The 26,176-nt window shown below is 43.4% G+C and overlaps 1 protein-coding gene across 2 annotated transcripts; it reads right to left on the bottom strand.

Moving 5' to 3' along the window:
* AIDA (axin interactor, dorsalization associated) lies at positions 505–26,150 on the bottom strand. 2 transcript variants are annotated; one of them, XM_021391713.1, is made up of 11 exons: positions 25,906–26,150; positions 22,688–22,757; positions 17,011–17,064; positions 15,038–15,092; positions 11,553–11,616; positions 11,074–11,180; positions 8,584–8,595; positions 5,783–5,905; positions 4,496–4,618; positions 3,894–4,011; positions 505–3,278 (listed from the first exon to the last, which is right to left on the bottom strand). In XM_021391713.1, the coding sequence occupies exons 1-11, from the start codon at positions 26,013–26,015 to the stop codon at positions 3,182–3,184; spliced, it is 933 nt and encodes a 310-aa protein (XP_021247388.1). In that variant the 5' UTR covers positions 26,016–26,150; the 3' UTR covers positions 505–3,181. The 2 variants fall into 2 exon arrangements, with proteins under 2 accessions (XP_021247388.1, XP_021247389.1); XM_021391714.1 differs by lacking the exon at positions 8,584–8,595.

Here is a 26,176-nt window from a genome sequence, read left to right as displayed (position 1 = left end):
GGAAGCTGGATGGATGCCCTGAGCTCTTGGGCTCTGTGGTCATACAGGGGGTACAGAAATAACGGTTAGGGCTCCAGCACTCAAGAAACAAAATTTAACGACCGCTTCCAGTACTGATTTGCAGCACACTAAGAAGGGTTGGGAGGTCAGTTTGCATCTCAATATGAAAGAGTAATTTAGCTTCCTTGGCACTACGTCTGTACTTCACAAGCTATTTCAGTTATATAATAAAAAAAATCTACTTTTCACTAAAGCAAAGTGGTTTTATGTAAACCATATTAAAGGGTATTGCTTTAAATCAGTTTATACGCGCAGAACACTGGACAGCTTTAAAAACATACCTTACGCTTAGAGATGTTCAAAGAAGTCCACGAATGTCACACTTGAACACCACGAGGACGTTGCAGTATGAGGCACAGCAGGCCCACGCTCTAGGCTTTTAACAGCGCTCTGCACAGAAGTACTTCTTAGCAAGGTAAAAAAAAAAATAGGGAAAACCAGGAATAATAAAAATCTAATGAAGGCCATTACAGCTTTACTGCCAGAGTACAAGCAGCCATTAAACTTGCCACGTAGGTGTTACACAGTCTTACAGTACAAGTATTAAGCTTCAGATTTAAGACGAAGGACAAGAACATCACTAAAGCATAAAATAATACAAGGAGGAGCTCGTGGTGTGAGGGGTAGTAGTCCTTTCCATGAAAGACAGTTCACAGAAAAAAAAAAAACAACTTCAAAAATGGTATTTCACACCCTACAGCCATTAATTCACAATTAGTTAAATACAAAGCTCTACTTGTGTATTTAACAAAAACACTTCAAAGTCGACATTTGGTATAACTGGAGTTAATACAGACATCTACAAGCTGGAGAGCAGTCAAGGTAGGGAGCTGAAACAAAGGGGTCTGGAATTCAAAGTGAGAACGTACGATCAGTGTGAATAGCGGCTAATTACATACACGTGACAAATCTTTAGAAGTCAGGCTCTTCCCAGGACCAAGCTTTGTGATGTTGAACGTCTCTTCCCTTCCTCACCCGGTGAGCGTTAACACGACGTAAAGGCGGAGGGAAGCATCTTCTGGGAGCGCCGGGAGGAGGGGAGTGTGTCGTCAATCACAGGAGAAACACAGAACTCACCGCAGTGCTTTGACCGGGCGCTGAATGACGCCAGAAGCAAGGGGAGGGCAGGGCCACAGCCAGAGCCGGTGCCTGCGCAGCGAGACACGGAGGCTTGGAGCTCCAGCTTTCTAGGCCAGGAAGAGAGCGGAGCCGGAAAGGACTGTTGGGAATTGACCCAGCTATTGCCCTAGCTCAGATTTATTTGCAGCCACAGAAGTTAAACTAATGCCTCTGCCCTATCCTTTAGCAGAATTTGAAGGATTTAAAAAAGAAAAAAACAGAACTTGGGTACCCTACTTTTGTGTGGTAGTTAGAATGCTTCATTCAGAGGTATTCTGCAATTCATGGGGAGATCTTTCTTTTCCAGGGCTTGATATTCAGATGCTAGCACGGTGTAATACCATTGCAGTGTTGCCAAGACCCGTAAACAGGAAAATTCAATTGCACTTTTTTTTCCCTTAAGAAAAAACAGCAACCTCCAGCTATTGGTAGAATCTGAAGTGTTGCTGGCTTCTGTAATAAGAGCTAACCAGTTATTCTGTGAGGAAAACCTAGGAAAATGTATCCCTACTTGAGCCAGAACAGAGGGAAGGTGAGAAAAATCAGCACATTCACAACTAGCTTCTTATCCTCATCAATATGGGAACGCAAAACATGTTGAACAGCTGTCTCTAGACAGACAAGGAAAAGTAACACCCTTGCAAAGCATACTGCAACATCTCGGGGCTACAGGACACAGAAAGGAAACTGGTGAGGCACCTGCACCTGGAGTGTTCGAAATAAACCTCGTGTTTGACACTAGCTGGGGAGCTGGGTCTTTTGTTAGCATAGCAGAGTAGTTAGGCACTAGTTAGATACGCAAGAAGTATATCAAACATTAAAGTATTGTATTAAATATATGAAAGATTTGACTGGGGTCTACTTCTGTCCCTTTATTAGCTCAAAAGGTGAATGCAAGTGTGTCATAATAAGCCAATGTCCTGCAGCTTATCACACACCGAATCAAAAATATAGAAAATAAATGATAATCCTATCTACTTACATAAAAAGGTAATTTTTGGAGTAAGTTTCCAGACTTGCACAAAATATGCAGAAAACTGCATACAATCAGTTTCCATAAGAACAGCAGTTTCTTGTAAGAGGGGGGTCCAACCTACTAAGCCAGATCTACTTCAACAAAAGCTCTGGAAAATTGGCTGCTGAACGCTGAGGGGCCCGTCCTGTCACCGCTGGAATGGAGAAGTAGCCACTGCTGTGAGGACCTTGCAAGCCTCAAAGAAAGCCTCTCTCCTTCCCCCACCCATCTTTGCAAATCATTCTGTGACAAGATACAGACAAATCAGCTCTAGGGAGTAACTGTGATGTAAAGGACTGTGATACAGACTGCATCCAAAACTTGGTAAGAGTGGATCAGGCAAGGCTAAGAACTAAGATTCTGCTGTTCAAATCATAGTTCAGTTTTCTCATCTGCAGTCGTCCTCCTCCCGGCCCAGCGAAGCACAACAGCTGGCCGAGGAGCTCTTCTGCAGCCAGCTCACTTGACCCATCCTCCTCCCCCTCACTCCACCATCACTTGCAGCAGCTCAAGCTCCTTCCTACTCCACTTTCTCTTCCTCCTGCTCTTCTGCCATCCAGCCTGCTACAGAGGACTCTGAAATGCAGATGAGAGGAACTACAATAGCACAGCAAGTGTAAACAGGTTAGTAGGCCTGCCACATCTTTATTGCTACAGGTCTGGCAAAAGGGCGGTCTCCGACCTTCGGTGAAGTTTGAGGCAAAAGGATAATAACGGTTAAGATAAAAGTGATGAACAGCAAAATTAGGAAAAGCGGTCAAAATATTTCAGGGCTCGCAGAAAAACCTGCATCTGGAAGGTACTGAAAGATTTTGCACTCGGATGGTAGGCTTGCCTCTGACCCTGAAGTAGTGCTGTGCAGTATGTGATGGTCCCGTTTGACCTACTGGCATGAATACAGTCATTTTCCTGCCCTTCGAAGCCTAAGGCTACTACACACAGCTACCATGACTTGTGGTTCAGTTCACAGAAGTCTCACAAATAGGGTCATTCCTTGTGCAATGTTTGATGGAGGTGAAGGTAAAGTGGTTTCTTGGTCAACAGTTGCAATTTCTTCCTTTTAAAGTCAGTGGGTTTTTTGTACCTGTAACCACAAGAAAGTGAGTTAATGCAAGTGCTAATGGCTATGAGGAAGATGAAAGCATACTAGAAAGCTTGTCCTGTCCAGATCCTATTACCATAATCTTTTAAATACAACAGATAGGACTGACTGGAACAATAATTGATGGATTAACAGGAACAAACTCAAAGCGCTCCAGCTAGCGCAGAATAAGTTCAGCAGTCCTCCTACAGAAGAGTAGAGAACTGCACGGTTCACTTTCTTCCTGAAGTAAAAAAACCAAACCTCAAAACCCTTCACTCAATAGACTGTCACCCACACTGCAGCGTTACAACGCACATCATAACCACTGCAGAGCAACAGGCCGATCTACTCAAAGTAGACAAAGAAAAAAAACAAAGCAATCAAACAAAAAGCACTACCAGCCACCTAACAAAGCTTTGAAATGCTCGTAAAAATAAATTTCAAATCAGTTTTGGGTTTCCCTTACAGAAGTCCTGTAACCAGGAGATCATGGGAGTTCACGATCATTCATTTTTTAAATCAGTCATTAAGCCTTCCATGATACAAGCTACACATTCTAACCGAAGTATAGTTCATTTCCTCTGTCATTGTCATCCGTAATTGGCAGTGACTTACAGTTCTATAACAATTGCCCCAGGTTTAATTTCATCCATCTCCATGAAAGCAAAGCACTTGGTGCTAGTAAACCTTTTCTTAGGCTTGTAGTGTTTGAATTCAAAGAAAATAGCTGCACCTAGAGTGGAAAATGGTGTAAGAAAAAGGTTAGCAATTACGGCCAACACTCATCAGAAAATTTATCTGCCATTAAGATGCTCTGCACACACTGGATGGAGTTATCTCCAACACTTCTGTAATTTATTTAAAGGAGACACCATGTTCTTACAATGCCCATCACACTCACAAGAGCTTGTACTCTTCACTCCGTGATTCATTTCTAGGGAACGGTCCACTGGGAAGGTGGCGAAGAAGCACAATACGTGTGCAGCAGAGCAAGACTGCTGCAATTTATTTGATTTCGTTCATTCCTTCCCTGCCTTCAAGTCATCACAATGGCCAGTTTGAAAAAGACCCGATGCAAAGATCTTTTCATAATCTTCATCTGGAACTTCAGCTCTGCAGCAGCAGCTCAGGCTCAGCCTGTTTATTAGATCAGGTGCAACCCAGAGTCTACATTTTCAAGCTCCCCAGTGCCATTTCTGCTACCCGCTACTACATACCTTTTGTTAGTTTTTCAACATGTTTCTGAATCTCAATGTCCACATTAAAATGGACATACGTGTCCTCTTTCCTCAAAGCCACAGGAGTATCTTGCACAGGAGTCAGATCTATTCCATTCAAATCTGCGAGAAAGAAATAACATGAGAATGGGAGAGGTGCTGCCTGCTGGTCCCTGCTTGGCTGCCCAGATGCAGCGTGCGTTTTCCCTTGCTGGATTTTGAGAACATTCTGGGATTCAGCTGGGATTCAATGCTGCGCCCGTTGCATCTGCCAAAGAACTCATCCAGGAGACGAAGCAGCCTGACCACGCATCTAACAAGTATTTCAGCGCTACCTTCGGAATCTAATAGCACATCTAAAGAGGGCAAACACATGGTCACTACCACAGCTGAGCAGAGGCCTTTGGCTCAGCCACCAGCTTTTATCAGACAGAGAATAATCGTTTAATTCCAATGATTGTAAAGACAAGCAGAAGTCACGCAGGGTAGGTTAAAGGTAAGCAATTCTGACTACAGTGTCTTCCTGCTAACAGATGGGGAAGGGGGGAGAGGCAGGTGGTCCCGCTAATGAGACTCTGAAAAAGAGAGACTCTACCAAAAATCTCGCTCCCAAGCATAAGCCATCAACCATGTTGTCATCTAAAACTGCCTATCTGCAGCTGACAGAGGCACTGATTCTTTCAGACTCACATAAACTCACCAAGAGGGGTCAGTTAGTCCATCAGACTTCAGCTGAAATATTTCAGTGCCAAGGCTAAAACATATTCTCTACTTTGTTTCACTTTCAGTCTTTCCTTCCCAACTTCAAATCCACTCCTCTAAAGCTTAAACCTTGGTAAGAAGATCTCTGTTTTACAGAAAATAACTGGTTTAATGATAAGGCAAGAATGGAGCCACTGAGCTGTGGTTTGCTGTCTCCAGAAAGCCCAGAGACCAGTAAGCGTTGGGGAGTACAAGGAATCCAAGCACTTGCACTTAAGAGTCAGCTAAAGAAGCTGAAATAGATAAGAACAGCCTGCCAAGTCACTGCTACTCAGCTTGCAGTTGGGGGACAGCAGCCCTCAGCGCACAGAGGGGCATTTCTCATGCACTGATTTGTCTCCCAGTACCTTCTAAATACAGATTTTTCCCACCCTTGAAGAAGCAGAAGCCTTAAGTCTGCAACAGAAAATACACTTAAGAACAAATGCTATTCCCCGCAGACAGAAAATAAAAATCAACACAACTTTCAGGAAACACATACTTTCTCCAAACTGGAAATGAGGAGCCAGGAACAGAAATCATTACCCTTTACACTGACTGTGATGTAAGGATCAATGCACTGCCCAGCATCTTTCAGACCAATTTTCTCTATGTTGATGGTGAGTAATGTCATCCCGGGTTCAGATGGCAATCTGGGTAATAGAGTACCTGAAAAGAGTAAAGCACATTGTTAACCCTCTGAGTCACCTTACAGCAGAGGCCACGCTCACCCCAACACCTCTCACGGAGGAGGATGTTCTCCAGTGGGAGCTCCAAACCAAACGACTCTTAACCCAACAGCACACGGCACTACAGGAATGTATGCACAGGCACACATAATTTGACAGATTTCGCAGTCCACACACCAAAAAATCCAGGATTGCTTCAAGTCAAATGAATTCATAAAAAACCCCTGATGTCTTAAGAACAGAGAAGAGCTTTGTTTCAAGTGTTCTTTCTTGCTCTCATGCAGAGTAACTCATGCGTGGAATTCCATTTATATAGTTTTTAAGGATTAAATTTGGGAAGCTGGATTCAATCTGCAGCTGCAGGAAGTTCAGACACTTAATCAGGAGCACCCACCCCACTGAGCATGACTTGGCTTCGTGCTGAACACTTACGCTGGGAAAACAAGGAGGAAAATGGCATTGTTGCAAATCCCACTGGATGCAAGGGAACCAGAAGAGAGATTCTTAATTTTCTGAGTTCTATGGATCTGTACTTAAATCCAAGTGTTAAGGAAGGAGTTCCTAGCTCTGCATCAAGAAAGTTCAGGATCGGGTAAATTTTGTCCGCAGTGTGTGACCACAACGTAGGTAAATCCTTGCAGAGCTGAGGAAGGCAATGCATCCAAAGAAGAAACCCAAATCGTCCAAACTCGGTCAAATCTGTGAGACTCTGTAACCAACATCGAGGTAGGTTTCTTCATGCTGATTTGAAAGAAAACCGTCAGGCTTCAAGTCTGTCTCCAGTATTAGGTGAATAAGCACAAAGGCAGAAAACACTCAGACTCATGAGCAAGTCTGAATTAAAGTTTTGATTTTCTAATTTTAAAAAAATGTTCTTCCAAGGCTTGAGATCTTAATAAAGTAATAATTTCCTTTGGCAAGTTCTGTCTGGGTTTTCCCTGATCCTTTTTTTCCCTTGATCTGCTTGAAGAGTTGGAGAACTGAGGCGTTTTTGTCATACTGGAGGGACTAGCTTTAAAAGAGGGGACAGTGTATTCTGCTGCAGAACTACAGAGAGATTTCATGGGCATTCCCACATCCAGCCCCTCTTCCAGGAGGGCAAGGATCAGCAAGGCCTGAATTCACACCTGTGTGACAGTACGTATCTGTGCCTTCCTGTCTTGGTGGAGCCACGTCCCAGACATCTTACACTTGACAAGATATCACGGCAGAATCCAACCCACACTTCTGAAGAAATGGGATGGGCTTCTGATCATAACATAAAGAATGCTTAAATTGAATTGATTAGAGAGCAGCCATTTCTATCAAGAAGCATACACATTCAAGCTCATTTTGCTGTTACCCCTGAAGAGATGTTTGAAGCCAGAGTTTTTATTTCAATCTAAAGGAATGTAGATCAAAACCTTTCTTCTCTTGGGCACAAAACTCTGCTCTGCCATCTTTCAGTTGTCTCCTAAAAGCAGTATGCATTACCAAGAGCCAGGAACAACTGTAACTTCGCTTTCCCTATCCCTCTCTAAATGACAGGATACCTACCACACAAAAATCACCTATGAGATATATCAGACCCCAGGACTTAGTATAAACATTCTGGCTTTAGAAAAGTTTTTCTGTTCTTGAAAAATCATTTCCAGAATGTATGAAATCGCAGAATTGCAACAAACAGGAAAGTTGAGCTCACTTCTAGTAGGTAAGAGAACAGTAGACAGATGGGCCCTAAGGAACACAGTCTCACTACTGCCTCAGCTAAAGGACCAGTCACACTACGGACAGGCTAAAGCAGCTGACCAACCTGTCCCATACAAGCCACACTCACCCAGGCAGGTCTTTCACCGTAGTCACTTCACATTGGGGCCATTATCTGGCAGTAGCCTAAGGTATAACTTCACTAGGGCTGGCCATTGCGGTGCTATAGCTTGGGCCCATGAACCTTTATCAGGCTCTTCTTGAGGCTTTTCACAACAAAAGTATCAGCTGTTTCCAACACAAGTGAAGGGAGTCCTTCTTGGAGACAGAAGAGAGCATCTACAAATGCATTCTTAGTGTTCTCCCACAGCTGCACATCAGAAGTGAGGCAACCTAAAGGCTCACTGCCACCAGGACAGGGGGGCCCAGTGTCTCCAGCCCCAGTACCCACTTCAGAGACAAGGCGACAGGTCTCGTGCTGGGTTCACAAACAGAGAGAGATCACAGAAGAAACTGCTGCCAGCACAGCACTGGAACAAAGGTAGTGTTACCAGGAGAAAGGCACACAAGAAACCTTTGCTGTTAAGAGGCAGCAAGTCATTGGTCAGATCATCTTCATCCAGCCCAGAAGTATAACTACATGAGTACTTCTAACGTAAGATCTCCCCTTCAAACGTGTATTCCACGAAAGAAAAATCTAGTTACTCCTACCTTTGGCTACATTGCAAGTCACCACATCTTTATTAGCACATGAAGACTTCCAGAGAGCTACATAACACATGTCACCAAATAGGACTTTCTCTTTTTCTGGCACTGAAGGGAAATGAAGATTAACACGCCAATGCCTAGTAACGTGACCGTTACCCCACAATTGTACTTTGAGCTTTGAAATTAAGAGAGCTGAATGATGAACATCACAGTTACATGACCATGATTAGAGAAATAACAGTACGAACTAAAATGTTATCATACCTTCATTGGCTCCTGGGTTAGATGAATGGTGCAATGTGGTAACGATGAAGCCATGCATGTAGAAGACAAGACAGTTAGACGATACAATTATGCACTATGGATTAAAGGCATACTGAAGCAGAGAGCAACACAGTTACAGAACCAAAGAATCACAGTGGTTGGAACAGACCTCTGGAGATCATCTGGTCCAGCCCTCCTGCTAAAGCAGGTTCCCTACAACAAGTTGCACAGAAAAGCCTCCAAGCAGGTTGTGAGCATCTCCGGAGGAGACTCCACAACCACTCTGGGAAGCCTGTTCCAGGGCTCTGGCACTCTCAAACTAGAGTTTTTTGTCGTGTTTGTATGGAACTTCCTGTGTTCCAGTCCGTGCCCTTTGCCCCGTTCTGTCACTGGGGACCACCAAAAAGAGCCTGGCTCCATCCCTTTGACTCCTGCCCATTTGGTATTTATAAGCATTGCTACGATCTCCCCTCAGTCTCCCCTCCTCCAGGAGGAACAGCCCCAGGTCTCTCAGCCTTTCCTCATACAGGAGATGCTCCAGGCCCCCCCCATCATCTTTGTGGCCCTCTGCTGGACTCTCTCCAGGAGATCCCTGTCTTTCTTGAACTGAGGAGCCCAGAACTGGATACAAAGTACTCTTAATTCAACATGGAAAGTCCACTTAAAAAGCTCACCTCAAAAGGCTGCAAACTGCATTTGCTTAAGCCTCACTGACCGCAGAGAGAGCAACCAATTAACATCCAAAGAGGTAAGAAACGCCAAATTCAACAGGAAAACAAGATCTGCGTTCCAGTTGTACAGAGCCACCTTAGGGGCTCAGATTAACATATGGGGAGGTTTAACTTACTGCAAAAGTTTCTGCAAAGTCAGATAAGCCACAGGGTAGACGACAGTGGAAAATGCCAGTCAGAAGAGGAGGAGTGAGCAACTTCTCTAAAAGCACCATTTTACAGAGCAGTAATTCTGTAACAAAGTATATACCCCACAGCTCTCTTCTTTCTGATTCTTTCTGAATTACTCTTTGGGAATCATTTAGCTGTACACACAACCCTCTTATAGTCAGCTAAGATCTTTCTTAAGCACATAAGCAGTCTCTTTGTCCACTGTATGCAGACAGCTCCAATGGCTTGCAGAGTACTACAATAATAGCCATGGCCTTATTGGCTCACCATCACACCAAGAGTGAGTTACTTCAGGTGTCTCTCACTTTTTTCCCCAGCTTAAACCTTGAATAACCAGTGTGCTGAAAGGTATAGACAAAATAAACTCAGAAGCATGCACCTCCCTCTTCCTTAAACTTGACTTCTATCTAGTTACCTGGAGACGTCAAAGAACAGAATACTTAAACCTCTCAGAAAAATCTAGAATTGTGTACATTTACACCATCCAAAAGAAACGTGAGATTATATGCACCACACACACGTACCCAGAGGAAGCTCAAATGAATCTTCTGATAGATGTTGTACTTAGAATAGACAGAACACATCTTAATAAACAGATTTATCACAGTGGATAGCAAAGATCAAGATAGCAGTACATCAGCAATATAATACCCCATATATTATAGCCTGTTTGTGTGCCTAGCATAAACATCTGTAGACCATGCATATCTACACTAATACAGTTGGCAGGGACCACATTCAGTAGCACACATGGTCTCAAACCTAAGGACAGAAACATATTTTATTCCTGAACAACAGCTAGTTGCTCATACCATTATTGCTGCCTAAATATTGAAACTTCTCAGCTCTTTCAGACATAATTCCAGTTCTAGTTTCCCTATTTATTATCTCCTTCTTGAAATAGTAAGTTTGCCGGTCTGCTCCAGAACTAGTTTCTTCTGCAAAGAAACTACAGAAAAGAAAAAAAAAACCCAAACTCCTCTGCTGGAACTTTTTATTCCTTTACTGCTGAACTCTCAAAAGTTGAGGTTGCAGGAAGGCCTCTAGAATCTGCAGGTATATCCATTTCTAAAACGCCTTTATGTGCACAAGGACTTCAGCTAGTACAGACAAAGCTACCCCTCTTCTCCTCAAGCTTGGCTTTAGCCCAAGCTATTGTCTTACTAAATGATGCAACAGAGAACTAACCAGCAATAGCTCCTCACATCTCTACCAAGATGTGATACTCCTTGAAGGAGCAAACACTGCCACAGGTTACACCCAGATGTGTTTGGAATGCTTCACGTAATACCGTTAACAAAACACGCAGAATGACAATACTGAGTTTGAAGAAAGAACAAAGAAATTATTTGAGGTAGATGGCACCATCTTGCAGATTATGGGTACAACTGTTTTGCAACAGGATACAGTTTGCTGAGAAAAAAGTCCACTGAACACCTTTGTGGTTTTCCAGCTTGTGCACTAGAGTTTCCAATACAGCTTGTTGCTCTTCATCCAAACTTTTAAAATCAGGGTGGAGAAAAGGGCTTCTCAGAGACAGAACTTACACATGCTATGTAGATAGGTGATGGAAGGCTGGTGTTCCTACCTGGAACTCTAGCAGGAAACGAGTCTGGAGACCCTGCTCCAGCTCCTCCTTCCTCATCATCCTCCTCAAACTCCAAGTGTTCCTCTTCTCCTGGTGCTAATATCTTCCTGTAAATATGAAAAAGATGACTGTGAGCAAGATCATTCATCCCCGATTTTCAACTTGCACAGCAGCATCCGAGTATAAAGCAGGAGCAACATATTTCAATGTCATTTCACTTTTCTGATTAGCTACTACTGTAGAAAGCTTCCTACTGCACATAGCACAGTCTAAAACCAAGAGATCTACAGAGACGTAGGACCTACCAACTACTGATTTTACCAAAAGCAAGGGCTTTAATTTTAGCGGTCACTAGAAAGCGAGATTTCAAAACCTCTTTTTTTCACCCACTTACCCAAAGCATGGCAGCAAGTAGGCAGCTCTAAGAAATTCTCATGTCTCAGATGCACACCATACAGTGATGCAGTTCTCTCTCTTACCTGAGTGGGACAGGCTGAACATCAAAGGGGAACTCCTTATTGTAAGTGAGGATATTCTTTAAGACTGCAGAGAAGGAAAAAAAAACAAAAAAAAAAAACCAGTAAGAATCTATATCCATGAAGTACTATCTACCACTTCACAGATTACAGTAAAAAAAAAAATTAAAAAATGCCACACTCGTACATTAAAAATGAATACAGTCCCAATGAAAGCCATGTCACTACAGCTTTCAGACCTGCTAACTGTGACTGCAGTACTTCTTCACCACATATAGGTAGGGATGATAAGCACGGCAACAATTAAAAGCATCGTAAGGAAAAGTGACATGCCCCTGGGGTAATGGTACCTTAATTAGTAAAAGCACATATTTCCAGAAGCACATAAGCAAGCATTTCATGATCGCTAAAGGGCCTACAAAGAGAAGAAAGCTTTCAGGAACAGGGAATGAGGAACCTGGACTGGGCAGCCTTCCAGCACAGCTCAGGTTCAGGAACAGAATTCTCCTACTCCTGGAGAGATGCACTGTACTGAGATAGAAAGGGAATATGCCCCAAACAGAAAAATCTCAGTGAAGTACGATCTCATACTGATCACGTGCACATTAAACAGAGGCAAAAAAACCCTGCAGTTCTCCTCCCTTCTTCCCAAGTTTGGTATGTACGAGATTCCTCCCTCTTCCCAGTAATCAGTTTCTCCTCCAATGTGAATGAACATCCCCTGAAAAAGCCTTCTTGTAAATAATCTCAGTTATCACTAGAGGGCACAAAGTATTCCACCAGTACCAGCACCACGAGAAAGAGGTGAACAGCTTTACAGTATCTGAAACCTTGGCACAGCCTGAATGCAGAGGTAAGGATACAACCTTCTGCCACAGAGCTGCATCTACACACATACAGATTGGTATTAGCCCTGCTACGACAGTTTATTTTCTGAAATCCTGGGAATGTTAGTAACAACGGTGATAGCTGGGTGTTTAGATCAGAAACGCTTCTGGAAACATAACCCCAAATCTCTTGCTTTTACAGCAGAGAAGTTTTTAAAATGCATTCAACTCTGTCTAATCACCAACAGTCAATAATTTCAGAGTTCTAACAGCAGATCTACAGACCACACACCATCAGGTAACTCTCACACCTGAGAAGGTCACCAAACTGACCCACCAAACCCCACTGGTTTTCAGCTAGAACATTTCCTGGTCCACTTCATCTCATCTACACACAAATGCCAGTACACGTACACAGCCCATCCACTTCTACAATGGATTATAACACCAGTATAAGCTCTCAGGAGAAAAGGATTTGCAAGTTGCAGCGTGTGAGCAATGATTCCATACAGCATAGTCTCAAAACAACCATCTGTATGTATAGCCCCTCCGGTAGCATTATCCCAGCACAAGAGATTCAGTGACAAATCCTATTAACAAACAAAACCAGTCAACTTCCTCAGTGTGAAATGCAAGAATAACAAGTAAGAAGAGTGAGAAACTGACAGTGCAGGAAAAAAAGCCTAAATCTAAGGGCTCTGCTTGTTGACAACAACAACCAAACAAAATTTCTCATCCATTTCAACAGCTTCAGGTGCAAAAAGAATTAAAACAACCTAAATTTTGTTAATAGCTGCTTTCATTCCATCCTTACAACATTGCTTTACCTAACAAAGGAACTGCTTATTTGCGTTGCCTGTCCGTTTTTTTTTTTTTAGCCTTTTCTGGTGGAATGTAAGAGAAAATTGACAACAGACAAATTGAACCACTTCGTGGTGTATTTTATGAAATGGCTAGTGTTGGCCTGATGAAGATTTACCCTATTCAAGATACACTCAAAAACTACAACAAAGACACAATTCAGATAGAAAGAGACCAGAACAATCCAAGTCAGACAGCAACCTCGAGAGCATCAATGTTCAATTGTTGTTGAAGAAGCACCCATTCTCCTCCAAGGAAAATAACTCAGTGTCTTTGAAGATCGATGGCCACACACTCATCCTCAGCTTTAATATAGTGATTTGTACGAAGCATGGGTTGAATGGGCTTCACGCTGTTGAACAGTGTTTTGACAGCTAGAAATCAGTTCTCGGAGGAAGAGCAAAATAAGCAACAGCGGTGCAATTGAAATTTTGGCTTTTTAGAAAAGGAGAAATCTAAAGGGAAGCTTTAACCTTTAGTATTTACTTCCTTTGATTTGTAGAACAGCACGATCAATTAAAACACGAGTCCTCTTCCATCAACTAGTCACGCACCGGTCGTTTCCTAATGGAGTCTAAGATCAACAATCCCTAAACTACTACAGTTCTTTAACTACTTTGTAAGCAGACAGCAGGAGTATCTGTACGAAATAATTCCAAATCAGGGGATGCAGAGGCCAGACATGCAGCACGCAGAGCAAGAAAGACCTAACAGTTTTAACACAGAGTTAAAGCCTTTCCTGAGTGCATGGTCTTCACAGACCTAGCAGTCCTGTAACATACCTCTGCTTTCCATTTTCAGGAAACAGTTTAAAAGCATTTGGACTCTCTATTTTGGTACAGATTTTAGGAACCTCAGTTCCACGTTCTGCTTCCACAACCTTTTCTGTAGGACGCTGTGCTGGTTACTTAGAGAGCCATAATGCAGAGAAATGTAACTTGTTTGTGAAGTGGCAATGCTGCTGCCCATCACAGTTATCCCCAATATCCCCCTAAATGATATAGGTGTGAAAAGAGAAAATAAACCCATTTTTTTTTTCCCCATCATGAAAACAGATCTTCCACACCTCCTGTACCCCAAGAGTAACAGAAATGTTGGCATTCATGATGATACCGCTCAGATATGGAAGCTCTCATCATAAAGATGCTTTCAGAATAAGGCAGCCAATGTTACCAGAAGGAATATGTAGCAGATAAATAGGTAATTCCTACACAAAAAAAAGCTTTTTCTCTGGATTGACATACCAAAAACTGACCCAGGATCAACTGGGAAAAAAACCAGCATGCAGAACCCTTCAAAGACTGACTCGTGTCCTCACTTCAACTCTTAACTTTGTTAAGTCTCACAACATTACTCTGGTTAAGTGGCAAGTGATTTGCTACCATGAGCACAAGTTAAATATTTTCAAAAGAAAAACACATTCAATGCTACAAGCAGGAAGTGTTGAAATTCTGTTCAAATAAGTTATGTGCAGGCAAATTTTCCAGCTCAATACGTACTGCACTGCTGATAGCTTAAGTTACTATTCTGTGCAAAGTTAGCAGTACCCGAAGAACTACTTAACTGAGAAAAAAGCATAATGCATCACCTGAAACATTATAGGGCTACTACACTTCCAAATTATCCACATTACATTCTTTAACACACACCAACTTTTGTCTATGTGGTAACAGATATTCGAAGAGCTGCCAAAAAACAATAATACTGTCAAACCATACTGTGATCAGTCAGTATTTGAGCTGCTGTCACATCTTCCACTGCAATTACCAATGTCATTTAAAATACAAAGATACTACTTACTTGGTTCCAACTTCTTCAGATCCTCAAGCTTAAATTCATCCTGTGATTGTGTGGACTAGGAATTAAAGAGAGAATTAATCTTGTATGCATCTTCCGTTCAGACAAAGCTAACGCATTTCAAAGTAAGCATGCAAGGTGTTCCCTTTGTTCAAGCATGCTCAAACCTATGTCTTAAAAATACAAACAAAAAACTCCACAAATCTCCCTGACAGGAGGCTAGGTTCATAGATGAGGCAGAAAGTATGTTTCTTCTCATTTATTGACAGAAAATGACTCCCATGTTCCAATGCAAGATAAAGAGATCTCATGCAGCTCGCTGATCTTTCATTCTCACCACAAACAGGAACATTAGGACAGAGAGACTTGTTTTAATTCTTCGCCAGTCACGTTGTACGGAAGCAAGACCACCTCTAAAACTGCAAAGCGCTGCTCCAACAAGAGGCCCACACAGTTTGAGACATACTTCAAGCACTATAACACTGGCAGAAATTACAGAATGAGATTAACAAAAAAACTGAGCTGACCTAATAGCTCGCCACAGGGATTCTCATCTGCTTGTCCAACTCTGATGATACAGCTTCCTCATCTGGCTTGTAGCACATATGCTCCTCTCAGTAAGGCTATTCAACTTACTAACTCAACAGAAAACTTTTTTTTATTTTTTTATTCTGGGTTAGTTCACAGTTTGGCAAGCTGAACCAGCGCCTTCTGACATAAGTGGCAGAGTTAGTGTAAGAAAAGCAATGCAAATAAGGGGATTGACAATGGGCATCCCCTTTTAGGTAGAGGATCAGGTCTTACCTACTGTGTCACTGCACTCATGGTATCTGTTAAGATTACCCATTGTTTCAGCATTTCCTTAAGGCCTGATTATTTTCTTGGTTTTCTTTCAAGTGTCAATAGGGACCTAAGAAGACTGCAGAAGGATAGTAAAGCTGCTATAACCATAGTGTCTGGAGAAGAGGTGAAGATGACCACGCTCATGAACAGCCGTATTCTCCACTAAGAAATGGTAACAAAAGTGCAGCATGTGAAACGCTCTCTGAAGTGTGCTAGGTGAGAAGCTCTAGCACCCTCTCACTAGGTTCTGAGACCCTGGATTTACTGCTGAGGAACCAACAGCAAGGAAGACTATTCATCCAAGACATCTTCCCTTTAGTTCAGCAGCTTATTACATTTCTGTATCTTCTGCTCTGAGAAGTGATTTGACCTATGAAACCGTCCTAGAAAGGAAAGAGCCTGCCCTTATCACAAAATCACTGCGACTCATAACAAATGCAATGCTGTTCAAGCAGTCCACGTAGGATCAAAACAGAAAGACAGAAGAGGTAATCAAATAATTCTGACTGCTGCGCAGCATCTAGTCTGCTCACACTTCACTAGCCCAGCTCCAGCATGCCACACTGACTGAATTTTCACTGTATTGAAACTCTCCGAGAGCTGAAGGCAGCACAATGGTGCTGTTCCACTATTTACACCAACACGAAGCATTCAGAAGTGCTGCCGTTAGTAACTTGATGAAAAATTCCCTGTCATCGCTTTTAGTTGGGAAAGAGTTAATCAAATGACTCATATTACCAAACTTACCTGTTCATCCCTCCCTAACTGCACTTCTTACTCTACACACAGTCTTCCTTGCACCCTATTATGACTTATAAAGCGAGCAGCTTAGAGCAAGGGTCACTCCAGGGATCTCCTTACCCTCGCACACAGGTTAGGCAGACAAATTCTGCAGGTTGAAAATGAGGCAAGAAACCAGAGACACAAAACCTGAAATCAAATTCCTGTAAAAATCATAACACATTCTCATACAAACAGTTACAGGTTCTTAGGGAGCCACCTGGGGCATCACATGGACAACCATATGTTCAAGGAGCTGTCCATTCCGCTTCCAGAAGTTTTGGCTATATCTGAAGACAGCATTAGTGCTGCCTACCACCAAGTATGAAATCACACGGGAAAGAGGACTGTACCTGTAAAGCTGCACTTCTCAGCTCCAAGCATGTTGCAATTTTAGCTATGGTTTTCTGAAAATAAAAGGGTAAATAAGTATTGAAATTACATTAATTCATTTTCTTATTTACATTAAAAAAATAATGCGAATAACAGTTACAAAGATTTCAGATCTATTACTCAGTATCAGATCATCCAACATCAAAAGCTCTTCAGTACGCAAGCAAGATTTTCTGAAAGTGCAATAGATGAAAATGAAACATCTGTCATTTAACTTCTCTTCCACAGCTCATCAGCACAGATGGGGGTCATTCACTTAGCAGAAACTGTCATAATGCCTACCACATCATAAACTGCTTATAAACTCAACTATTCTGAAGTGATAGGAAAGAGCCAAAAAAAAAAAAAAAAAAAAGGAAAAATCAAACTGATGTTTTAGGGATGTCAAGAACATCATTACTTTTCCTTAAGCTTGCAAATTAAGACCAAAAAAAAAAAAAAAAAAAAAAGGAAATCCAAACAAACCAACGTTTGTACCATCTGAGAACTTGAGTGGTTTGCTGCAATTTGCCCCTTTAAGGAGCCATGCTTACAGTTGCTTTAGCTTACAGTCTCAGCAGACCAAGTCAGCCCTCCTCAGACATCAGATGCCTAGAACGTCAGCACAGAAAAATCGTGGTCCATCCACTTCTGAGGGTTTTGGAGGGAGATGAAGTATAAAGGTGGATTAAATCTATTCTTTTCTATTATAATTTCCATAATTTGCTAACGCATTTAAAGTCTGAGAGAAGCATGAAACAGATTTGATTTGATTCAAACCTGCCAGCTGTCTAAAATATCCCCAAGCAAAACTGCTAAGTAATTTGCCATTCTGATTTTAAAACACAGAAAGGAAGAGCTTCAACACAGCCCTCCACTAGCAGTTGTACTTTTAGGACAGCGCTACTGAAGCTTTTATGTCTCCCAAAATAAGAAGCTGGAGTGGTAATTACAGCTGTTTCTATTACTACCAGCTGAAAAACATCAAGAGGAATTCAGACTTGTGTAGTATGTCAAGGGGAAGTACCTGCACAGTTTATTTTTACTGTTTTTGACAATCACAAGTTTGTTGATAAACCAAAAAGTTTTAGTGTAGAAAAACTCAAGTTTATCAGCACGGTTCTCTGCTCTCCCTTGGACATGCAGCACATGCAGCAGTGTGTTGTTTGGCAATTCTATTACAGAGCAACTCGATGGTCCATTTGCATGCAACACGGCAGAGTTAAAATTACATCATTTCCGTAGAGGTCCCAGTCACAGCCTAGGTTCAGTCAACAAACTTTTACCACCCTGAAACAAATTGTTACTTTACAGAGATTCACAGCTGCTTCTCCAGCATAGATAGGGGAAAGGCATTTCTGAATCAGAAAGGAGCACATGCAATCCTGAGTTAGTTTTAACACATTCAGAGCCACACTCTGCATACGGGCTCTGCAGCTTTACATACACATTCAGACTGAGTGAGGAGATCAGGTAGTGCTACAGAAGCAAACTCTGCTCCCTAGGGAAAGAACACACTTCAGCTGCAGTGCAACATATGGAATTCCTCTTTATAAGAGAACATCTGGAAAGAGATGTTTGCAAGGGCAGAATCTCAAAGAAGAGAAAGGTGTGAAATAAAGGATAAAAGAAAGGAATGCACAGATTCCCAAGGAAAAGGAAATCTCCAAGCAAAGAGCATGCCACTTCCACGCTAGATCAAACATCCTCCAGCTGCACCAGAGCAAGAGCTACAAGTGAGTTTGCAGGGTGCCAGCTCACAGTCTCCACTATGGAATCAAAACTTGTGAACGGATTTTTACATGGCTCTTCTCACTGTTTTGCGCACAGAGCATGAAGCCCACACCATAAGTCAGGTCTCAAGAAACACTGTTTATCTCCTGTCTCCTATGTTAACTCACTGAGAAGCTCAGCAACACCACCATTCCCAGTCCTGCAGATACTTAACTGTATTCTTAAAATTGCCTGAACTAGAGATGTCATAGCAGGAGAAACAGCTATAAAATGTGTGCCCTCTGGCTCCTGGGGGCTGAAGGGCAATAGTGCCTCTAGAATCAGGTTAACCGAAGAGAGTTTGGGATTCTTAAAATAGTAAAGAATAGGTTTTATATGGAATCTATTGAAATATGGCAAGCTCCCAGCAGGCATTATTCATAACTATTTTTTTAAGGGACCACACCCAACCCAAAAGTTAAAAATGCAGCTAAACACTGCTATCATTTTCAGCTGCAACTATCCCATGCAAAGACTCCTTTTTGCAGCAGGGAAAACATTCTGCATCTCATTAAAAAGACTGAAGTCATAATTAATTTTGCTAGTTTAAAGTTGTTAAGATTCAATTTTATGTAAACTAGTGATTAGAAAGGGAATAAAGTCAGTTGATCTCGTAGTCAAGGTTTCTTCACTGCAGTTGTGTGAGTAATGACTGCGCTAACTGTAAAGCAGTCAAAGATGTTTGCATAAATATAGAGCCAGAGCAGAGTTTGGCTTTAGAGAGAAGTCTACGCTGTTAGGAGACCACTAGTTTAATGAATCATGCTATGACTGTGCAACAGTGCTCTTACTGCAGCAAGTTACCACTGCGCAAAAAGCATGGTTTTCTAAAGCTGCAGTAAAAAGAGGTACACGAGAAACAACAACTGCGGTTAGCAGAGAGCTTTAAAGGTCAAATTTACTGCGTATAGAACTGAGTGAGTAGCTGTAGCTGGAGGAAAACTGACAATTACGGCCAAACCCAACTGGATCAACTCAGCAAAATGTAGCAGTTGATCATGAATGAAGATAGAATTTTAGAGAACCGAGGTAAAAGACAACAGCGGAATGCAGATGTTAAGAGTGAGGTAAGCCCGTCAGACAATAGCTGTTAATAGCCAACATTCACAGCTCCTAAGTGACAAAATTGCTGCACAGCCTCCTTAAGACTGTTGCAGAGCAATGAGATTTAAACACGAGGGTTTGCTGCTTACAGTCTTTCTCCGTCCTTTTCAACAAAATTCATAATCATTACTGAGGATTCCAGCCCCCTCAGTTTTGCAAGTCGAGACAGAGCCTTTCCTAAGTAGTGAAACTCCAGAATTACATGCAGCAGCAGACGTAAGACAGAAAACCCAGGGAACTACAAATTCTGTCGACTGGTTTTCCCTAGCAAATGAAGATGCATAAAATCTTTCAAAACAAACTCCAGATCACTAGCAAAAAGGCAAGATGTGTGAATATTCAAATGTCTGAATTCTTACCTAAATGTATATCTTTATTAGAAGGTAAATAATAACTGGCTCACACTACATCTATGAAAGAAATTGGTGGTATCTATCAAGTTTGTTAGATTATGGGATTCTACAATTATATTAGCAAGTGACACACCATCAATTATGATGTGGCGACATCTGGACTGTAACACCACCTGTGATGCATGAAATAAACCCAAAAATGTTAAGTTTATACATACAGTTGGGGCTGAGAATTTTAACTTAGTAGTGTCCCTTCCTTGTAGTTGCAAAGCCAATAGTTTTTCCTTGGTACAGAGGAATCACTGCTGAAATCCATCTATTCCACGTGGTATGTCAAGTAAGAAACAATCTTATAATAATTCTCAGTACTGTTTATGGTCCTTTAGAAAACAGCCAGCTGTAAATCCAGACAAAGACTGAACGAGGGCAGGCCAAGCAACTGGAAATCATAATTAGCTTCACAAACTTGCCTTCTCTAATCTATGAAATTCTGTGCATGGCCTGGCCCATGAGATCAGATAAGTAAAGTGAAGCAAACAAACAAATATGCATTCAGATAAATAAAGAAGCGTCTCTTATATAACAAATAGTACCTAGAAAAGACAAGAAATTAGGGAACGAGTAACTTTCCAAACCCCAGATGAAAGAGGACAGTACTTATTTCAGGAACACTAGCTGCTCAACTATGTACATTTTTGAGAGGTGGCAAGAGAGGAGATACACTTCTAGTTAACCCAACTGACTGAAAACCCAGAAGCGTGCTAAACTCTAGTCCTATATGCTGAGTGAATGATACTGCCGATGCTAGTAACTTGTCATGATCACTGGATTATACTTGCCAAGCTCCTGCAGAAATAGGCAACGCCAGACGAGCAAGCAGCTGTCAGACTGAAAGATTTTAACAATACAGAGGCTTAAGTTCTGTTGAAAGTGATAGCAGGACTCATTTTTTGCTGTGACTAGCATTATTTGTGATAGATAGTGCTAAGAGGATATTGCCTTAGTATATGATGAATGCAGCTGTGCAACTTGCATTTGAAGTCAGTTATCACCACTTGCTGAACCTCCCAGGCTTCTCCTCATGTCTGACCTCGCTTACTTCCACCATCAAGACAGAAGTACTTTCCCCAGAGTTCAGGGAACATCTGGAAGCAAAGTCCCATATCATGGTTCTTACATTCTCAGGAGATGGTGCCTCTGAAGTGGCACTAACAAATTCTCTTTCCTGAAATAACCATATTTTCAAAAGTCTCCACAGACGAGAAACACACAGTAAAGATGATAATAGCTGAGAATGATGGAGAAAGAAACTAGTAAGGGATAAAGAGCAGAAGCAATGAATGAGTAAACATCTGTCCAATGTTAACAAGGATCCTTCAGTTCAGGAAAGGTGGTCCCAGCCCTTCTCCAAGATTCTGACTCAGTTTAAGACTATCATGAGCCTTATCCTCTTCTGCACAGAAGGGAAATAGAAACGTTAAGGCCAGTTCTTTGCTTTTTTTGTTGGTACACGTCAAAAAAAACATTTACAGACCACTGTCAGACTTTATGTAGAGGTGTATTTCTTTGCAATATATGATCACATTCATTTCCAATTTCCACAGCCAGAGCTTGTTTTCAGGACTGACATTTACAAATACAGACCCCATTACTCTAGCATCCTTTTACCATACATAGGGTTCCGGGCTAGGAAATGTCATTGCTCAGGCAGTGCTGCTGCTCAAACAAGAGATCTCATGATTTACAAGTCTGGAAATACAGATGTTCTTTAATTTAGTATTCCTATGAAAAATGTGGCTTCAAACAAGGTACTAAAGTTTGGCAAGACCTCACATCCCAGATTTCCTTGTATTTTGCTGAAGATGCTTGTGCGTGTTAGACCTCAACTATTCCTCCTAAATCCTGTCATAGAATTGCAACAATATGATTCTCAGACAGAAAACAGCCTTTTCAGCTGAGAGGAGGGAGGAAAGAGTAAAGCCAGCTCAATATTTTGAAAGATTATCAATAAATAACATTGAGACTAGTAAGGAGTATGCAGCTAGGATCCTTCCCAGTCAGGAGCTACATGTTAGGCTAAGATCCTCCACGCACACCCTTGACGTCTGCAGCTCAAGACATTTTGTATTCAGGCTTCACAACATAAATTGTGCTAATGTATAAGCAAGTTATCAAAAGGTCACCCAGAAAAAAAGAAACACCCGGATTATGAAGGACTCTGACCAACACGTGAGATATCAGACATACAATATTACACAGCAGAGCATCTGTCACATCTAATGACAGTAGCAGTTTCAGCCACACTGGGCTCTGATTCTGTTATTGCATATTAAGGGAGTAAAACAGGTATCATAAAGCTCAGATCTGCCAGACACAAAAACAACATCTGTGAGACAAGTTCCCTGACTACACCAACAGCAACGCTTACCTTTTGATCTTCTGTGAATTCTGAGTTGTTGTGCTGAGACTGTGCTTCTTTTTGGAGATGTCTCGCTAATCTGGAGGAGAAGGGGAGAAAATTGTACACTGAGAACACAACACAGAACCTCGTCACCACTGCCACAGTCTCCAGAAAACATGCCACAGACTGTAGCTCCAAGCAGTTCCTTTTTCACAAAGATTTCCATAGCCACAGTAGGCCACACCGAATAAAAACAAACAAAAAAAAACAGAAGATAGACAATGTGTTATGCAGGAAAAACTACTTATAGTTTGTTAAAACAGGTATGAGGGTCCTTCTAGCCAACAGCTCCTTCTATAAGCACTGATCTTTTCTCTTTCCTATCTGTTTTTTCATTAAACTACCATAAATTATACTGCCTGTGAAAAGAACCCACTACGATACAAGCGTTATGTTTCTCATGGAGGATTTGATTGCCAGGATGAGCGGGTGCAGGCAGAGGAGCAGCAGGTACCCCAGGCAGTGGCCACACGCTCTCCCACTGAGGGAGATGGGGACATTGTGGCTGAGGCTCCCAGGGTGCAGCAGTTCCCATTTGCGCCTGTCAGCATCATACGCAGAGCTGCAGCTCCACCCATTACCACCACGGAGACCAGTGTCAAGGGGTTTGGGAAGTAACAGCAAGCAAACAGCTCACGAAAGCGAAAGGAAGCTAGAGGGAATCTATGGGAAGAGTTACAATTTCCGTCTAGGGAGGAAGGAGAAAATTAAACAAGCAAAACCGTGTAATTCGAAACTGTGCAATTGTTGCCATTCTCTGTGAATATATATATATGTGTATATATATATATATTTGTAAAGGCAGTGGAGAGAGGGGTTGAGGGAAAAACCTAAGACAACAACAGCACTGGGGACATCTCAACACACTTCCATTGGGAATCTCCTCCTAATTTTGCGCCCTTAATGGAACTCGGCTTCTTGCCATGGGTGCATGGGCACTAGCCTGTCATTTTCTGGGGGAGTGAAAACAGTCACATACACAAAAAGATATCACAGCTAAAGCCTGTGAAAGGAACAAACAGCAGAACTCGATTGTTCCTTTGCTCCTCCTAAAAATAAGCACTACTAAAATGACACAAGGATTGAAGCCACCGCAGCTATCAGCTTTAAGCAGCAAAGAATCAACTGAAGGGGACAAGATAACTACACAGTTTAGTTACATCATCCTCCTTTGTGACGGGAGAAGAGAGTGGCAGAGAAAAGTCAAAAACCACAGACACGCTTGAACCCAAACATATGGTCACCCCTTCCAGTGGTACTGCACAAGTGATAAACAGAAAGCTGTGTATGTATATCACTCGAGCATTTAAAAAACAATTTCAGAAGACCTATACTCACAGCAGCAATACACCGCCCACAACAGACAGCATCTTAGCACTAACAGCTCTGTGAGCATCAATGACAACGCTCCTTGCATTTGTCGCTAATACAAAACCAACAACAAAAAGCACTCTAATCCAAATAAGTACATCTGCCGTCCCACCCGACACTTGTGCAAAGTTGGATCAGGCCAAGTCCTACAGGCAGCAATGTCCAATGCAGGAGGTGCTGGTGGCTGAAGGCTTGCACATGAGCACACACCTGGATAAGCAAGGGGTCAATCTCCGCACCAAACTCCCAGGAGCAGCACAAAGGCCCGAGCAGATGTAGGCCCCCTGGACAAGAGAGGCAAGTAGTTGTGTTCTGTGTCAGGAGCCATTCAACCCCTGAATTGAAATCACTTAGAGAGATCCTTCTCAGTGTAAGCAAGCTCAGCATAGTTTATTACCATCCTTCCTACACTGGTCGGTACAGACCTGGCCAATTGCTAGCACCATCTAGCCAGCTGCACCAGTGTGATCAAACTCCCATTTGAGAAAGCAGCAAGTAGCACAAAGCCATGATGAGATGTTTCTCTAGAGCTAGAAGCTGGTATCTCACCCTATGCTCCTTAACTGTAGCTTCTATCCTACAGACTGAAGCTGTTGTTCATCCACCTGACACATCTAAGAGAAGCGGATACGCACACTGAAAAAGTTCTGCTCCTCCCCAGGAAATCCCTGTCATCCTTTGATCTTCTGCCTCCTGGAACCACAGAGTTCATCTGCTGACTGCTCCTCTATTCAACGGTAAAGCTTCCAAGGGCAGCTCACAATGCTGCTACCCAGAAAAGCTTTCTTACAAATATATCACACTGCTACGAAGTCAGAATAAAGCACAGGCACCAAGATCACCTCAGTTCTTATCAGACACAAGGGAAAGGGAATGAAAACCATGCCTAAGCTCTTCAACTGGACTGGCTGCAATCATTCAGTGACCTTACTTCTCAGCAAAGCAAGCTCTGAAGGAGACTTTCTGTTCTGAGGGGAACTCCTTGAAGGAAACTGACTACTGATACTGCCAAGGGGGCTCGCAGAGTTAGGATCACAGTGTACTCACTCCTCATGGATGTCCACGTAAGGGCAGTTATTGAAATGCCTTTCCATCCCTGTGCCAAGGCCTGTAGTAACAGCTTCCCCCCGACCTGCAACCCACCAGCAAATGACAGATAACCGAGCGTGCACTGTCCTACCCGCTGAGGGAGAGCACTGAGGAAATGAGCACCTCACGATGCAATGCCCACCCGGTAAGGGCACTCCCCTGGGAGCCAGGGCAGCTGCACTCCCAGCCCCGAGCAGCTGCAGAAGACCCCTCCGACAGCGCCTCTTTAGCTGATATACCTTAGGGGTGAACGCTCGGACCTTTTCCAGACGCCCACCACAAGAACTTCAGCCTTGAGCGCTCAGTTCACGCGGAGAGCGCGCTCACCCCACAGCTCTCAGGTGCGTCGCTCAGGTCCCCGCCGGATCTCAGGGAACCCCCAGTGTTCGCCCGCCCGCCGAGGCCGACCCCACGGGGCTTCCCCGCGCTCCGGATCGCCCGCACCCAGGGGGCTTCGGTCCCGCAGGGCGGGTCCTGGCCGCCCCCGCTCCCCTCAGCCGGGGTCCCGCGTCCCGCCTCGCCTCACGGGGCGGCCCCGCGTTACATAACGGCACCGGCGGCGAGGCCGGGGGGGCTGCGGCCTAGGCCCTGCACAGCCACCCGCCCCGCCCCGCCCCGGCCCCCCCCTGTCCGGGGCTGCCCGGAGGGGCTGTGCCGGGCGGTAGGGGAGCACTGCGGGGAGCCGCCCGCCCGCTCCTCCGCGCCTTCCCTAGGGCCGCACTCACATCTGGTACTCGTCGATCGCCTCCACCAGCTGCCCCCAGGAGTCGAAGTCGGTGCCTTTCCTGAAGCTGGCGCCCCAGCGCTGCAGGAGGCTCCGGGCCGCCTCCGACATAGCCCCAGCACTAGGGCACCATGCTCACCCCGGGCCGGGGCACCGCGCCGGGCAGCCGCTCCCGCCAGCCCCACGCCCGCCGCCGGCCCAGCCCAGCTCAGCCGCCGCGACAACCAAACGCGGCGGCCGCCTCCCGCCAGCGCCGCCCAGCGAGGGAGGCT

The sequence above is a fragment of the Numida meleagris genome, chromosome 3 (assembly GCF_002078875.1).
Source record: "Numida meleagris isolate 19003 breed g44 Domestic line chromosome 3, NumMel1.0, whole genome shotgun sequence".
NCBI lineage: Eukaryota > Metazoa > Chordata > Aves > Galliformes > Numididae > Numida > Numida meleagris.
Note: the sequence above shows the minus strand (reverse complement) of the source record. Positions and strands in the feature narration are given on the sequence as shown.

What these genes read in the sequence shown, in the direction of transcription:
- AIDA (XM_021391713.1), bottom strand. Translation starts at nt 26,015, where the DNA reads ATGTCGGAGGCGGCCCGGAGCCTCCTGCAGCGCTGGGGCGCCAGCTTC. An exon ending in GCGATCGACGAGTACCAGAT is followed by an intron (nt 22,758 to 25,905) that starts GTGAGTGCGGCC and finishes CTTCTCCTCCAG; the next exon opens with ATTAGCGAGACATCTCCAAA. An exon ending in TGTTGAAAAACTAACAAAAG is followed by an intron (nt 4,012 to 4,495) that starts GTATGTAGTAGC and finishes TTTCCACTCTAG; the next exon opens with GTGCAGCTATTTTCTTTGAA.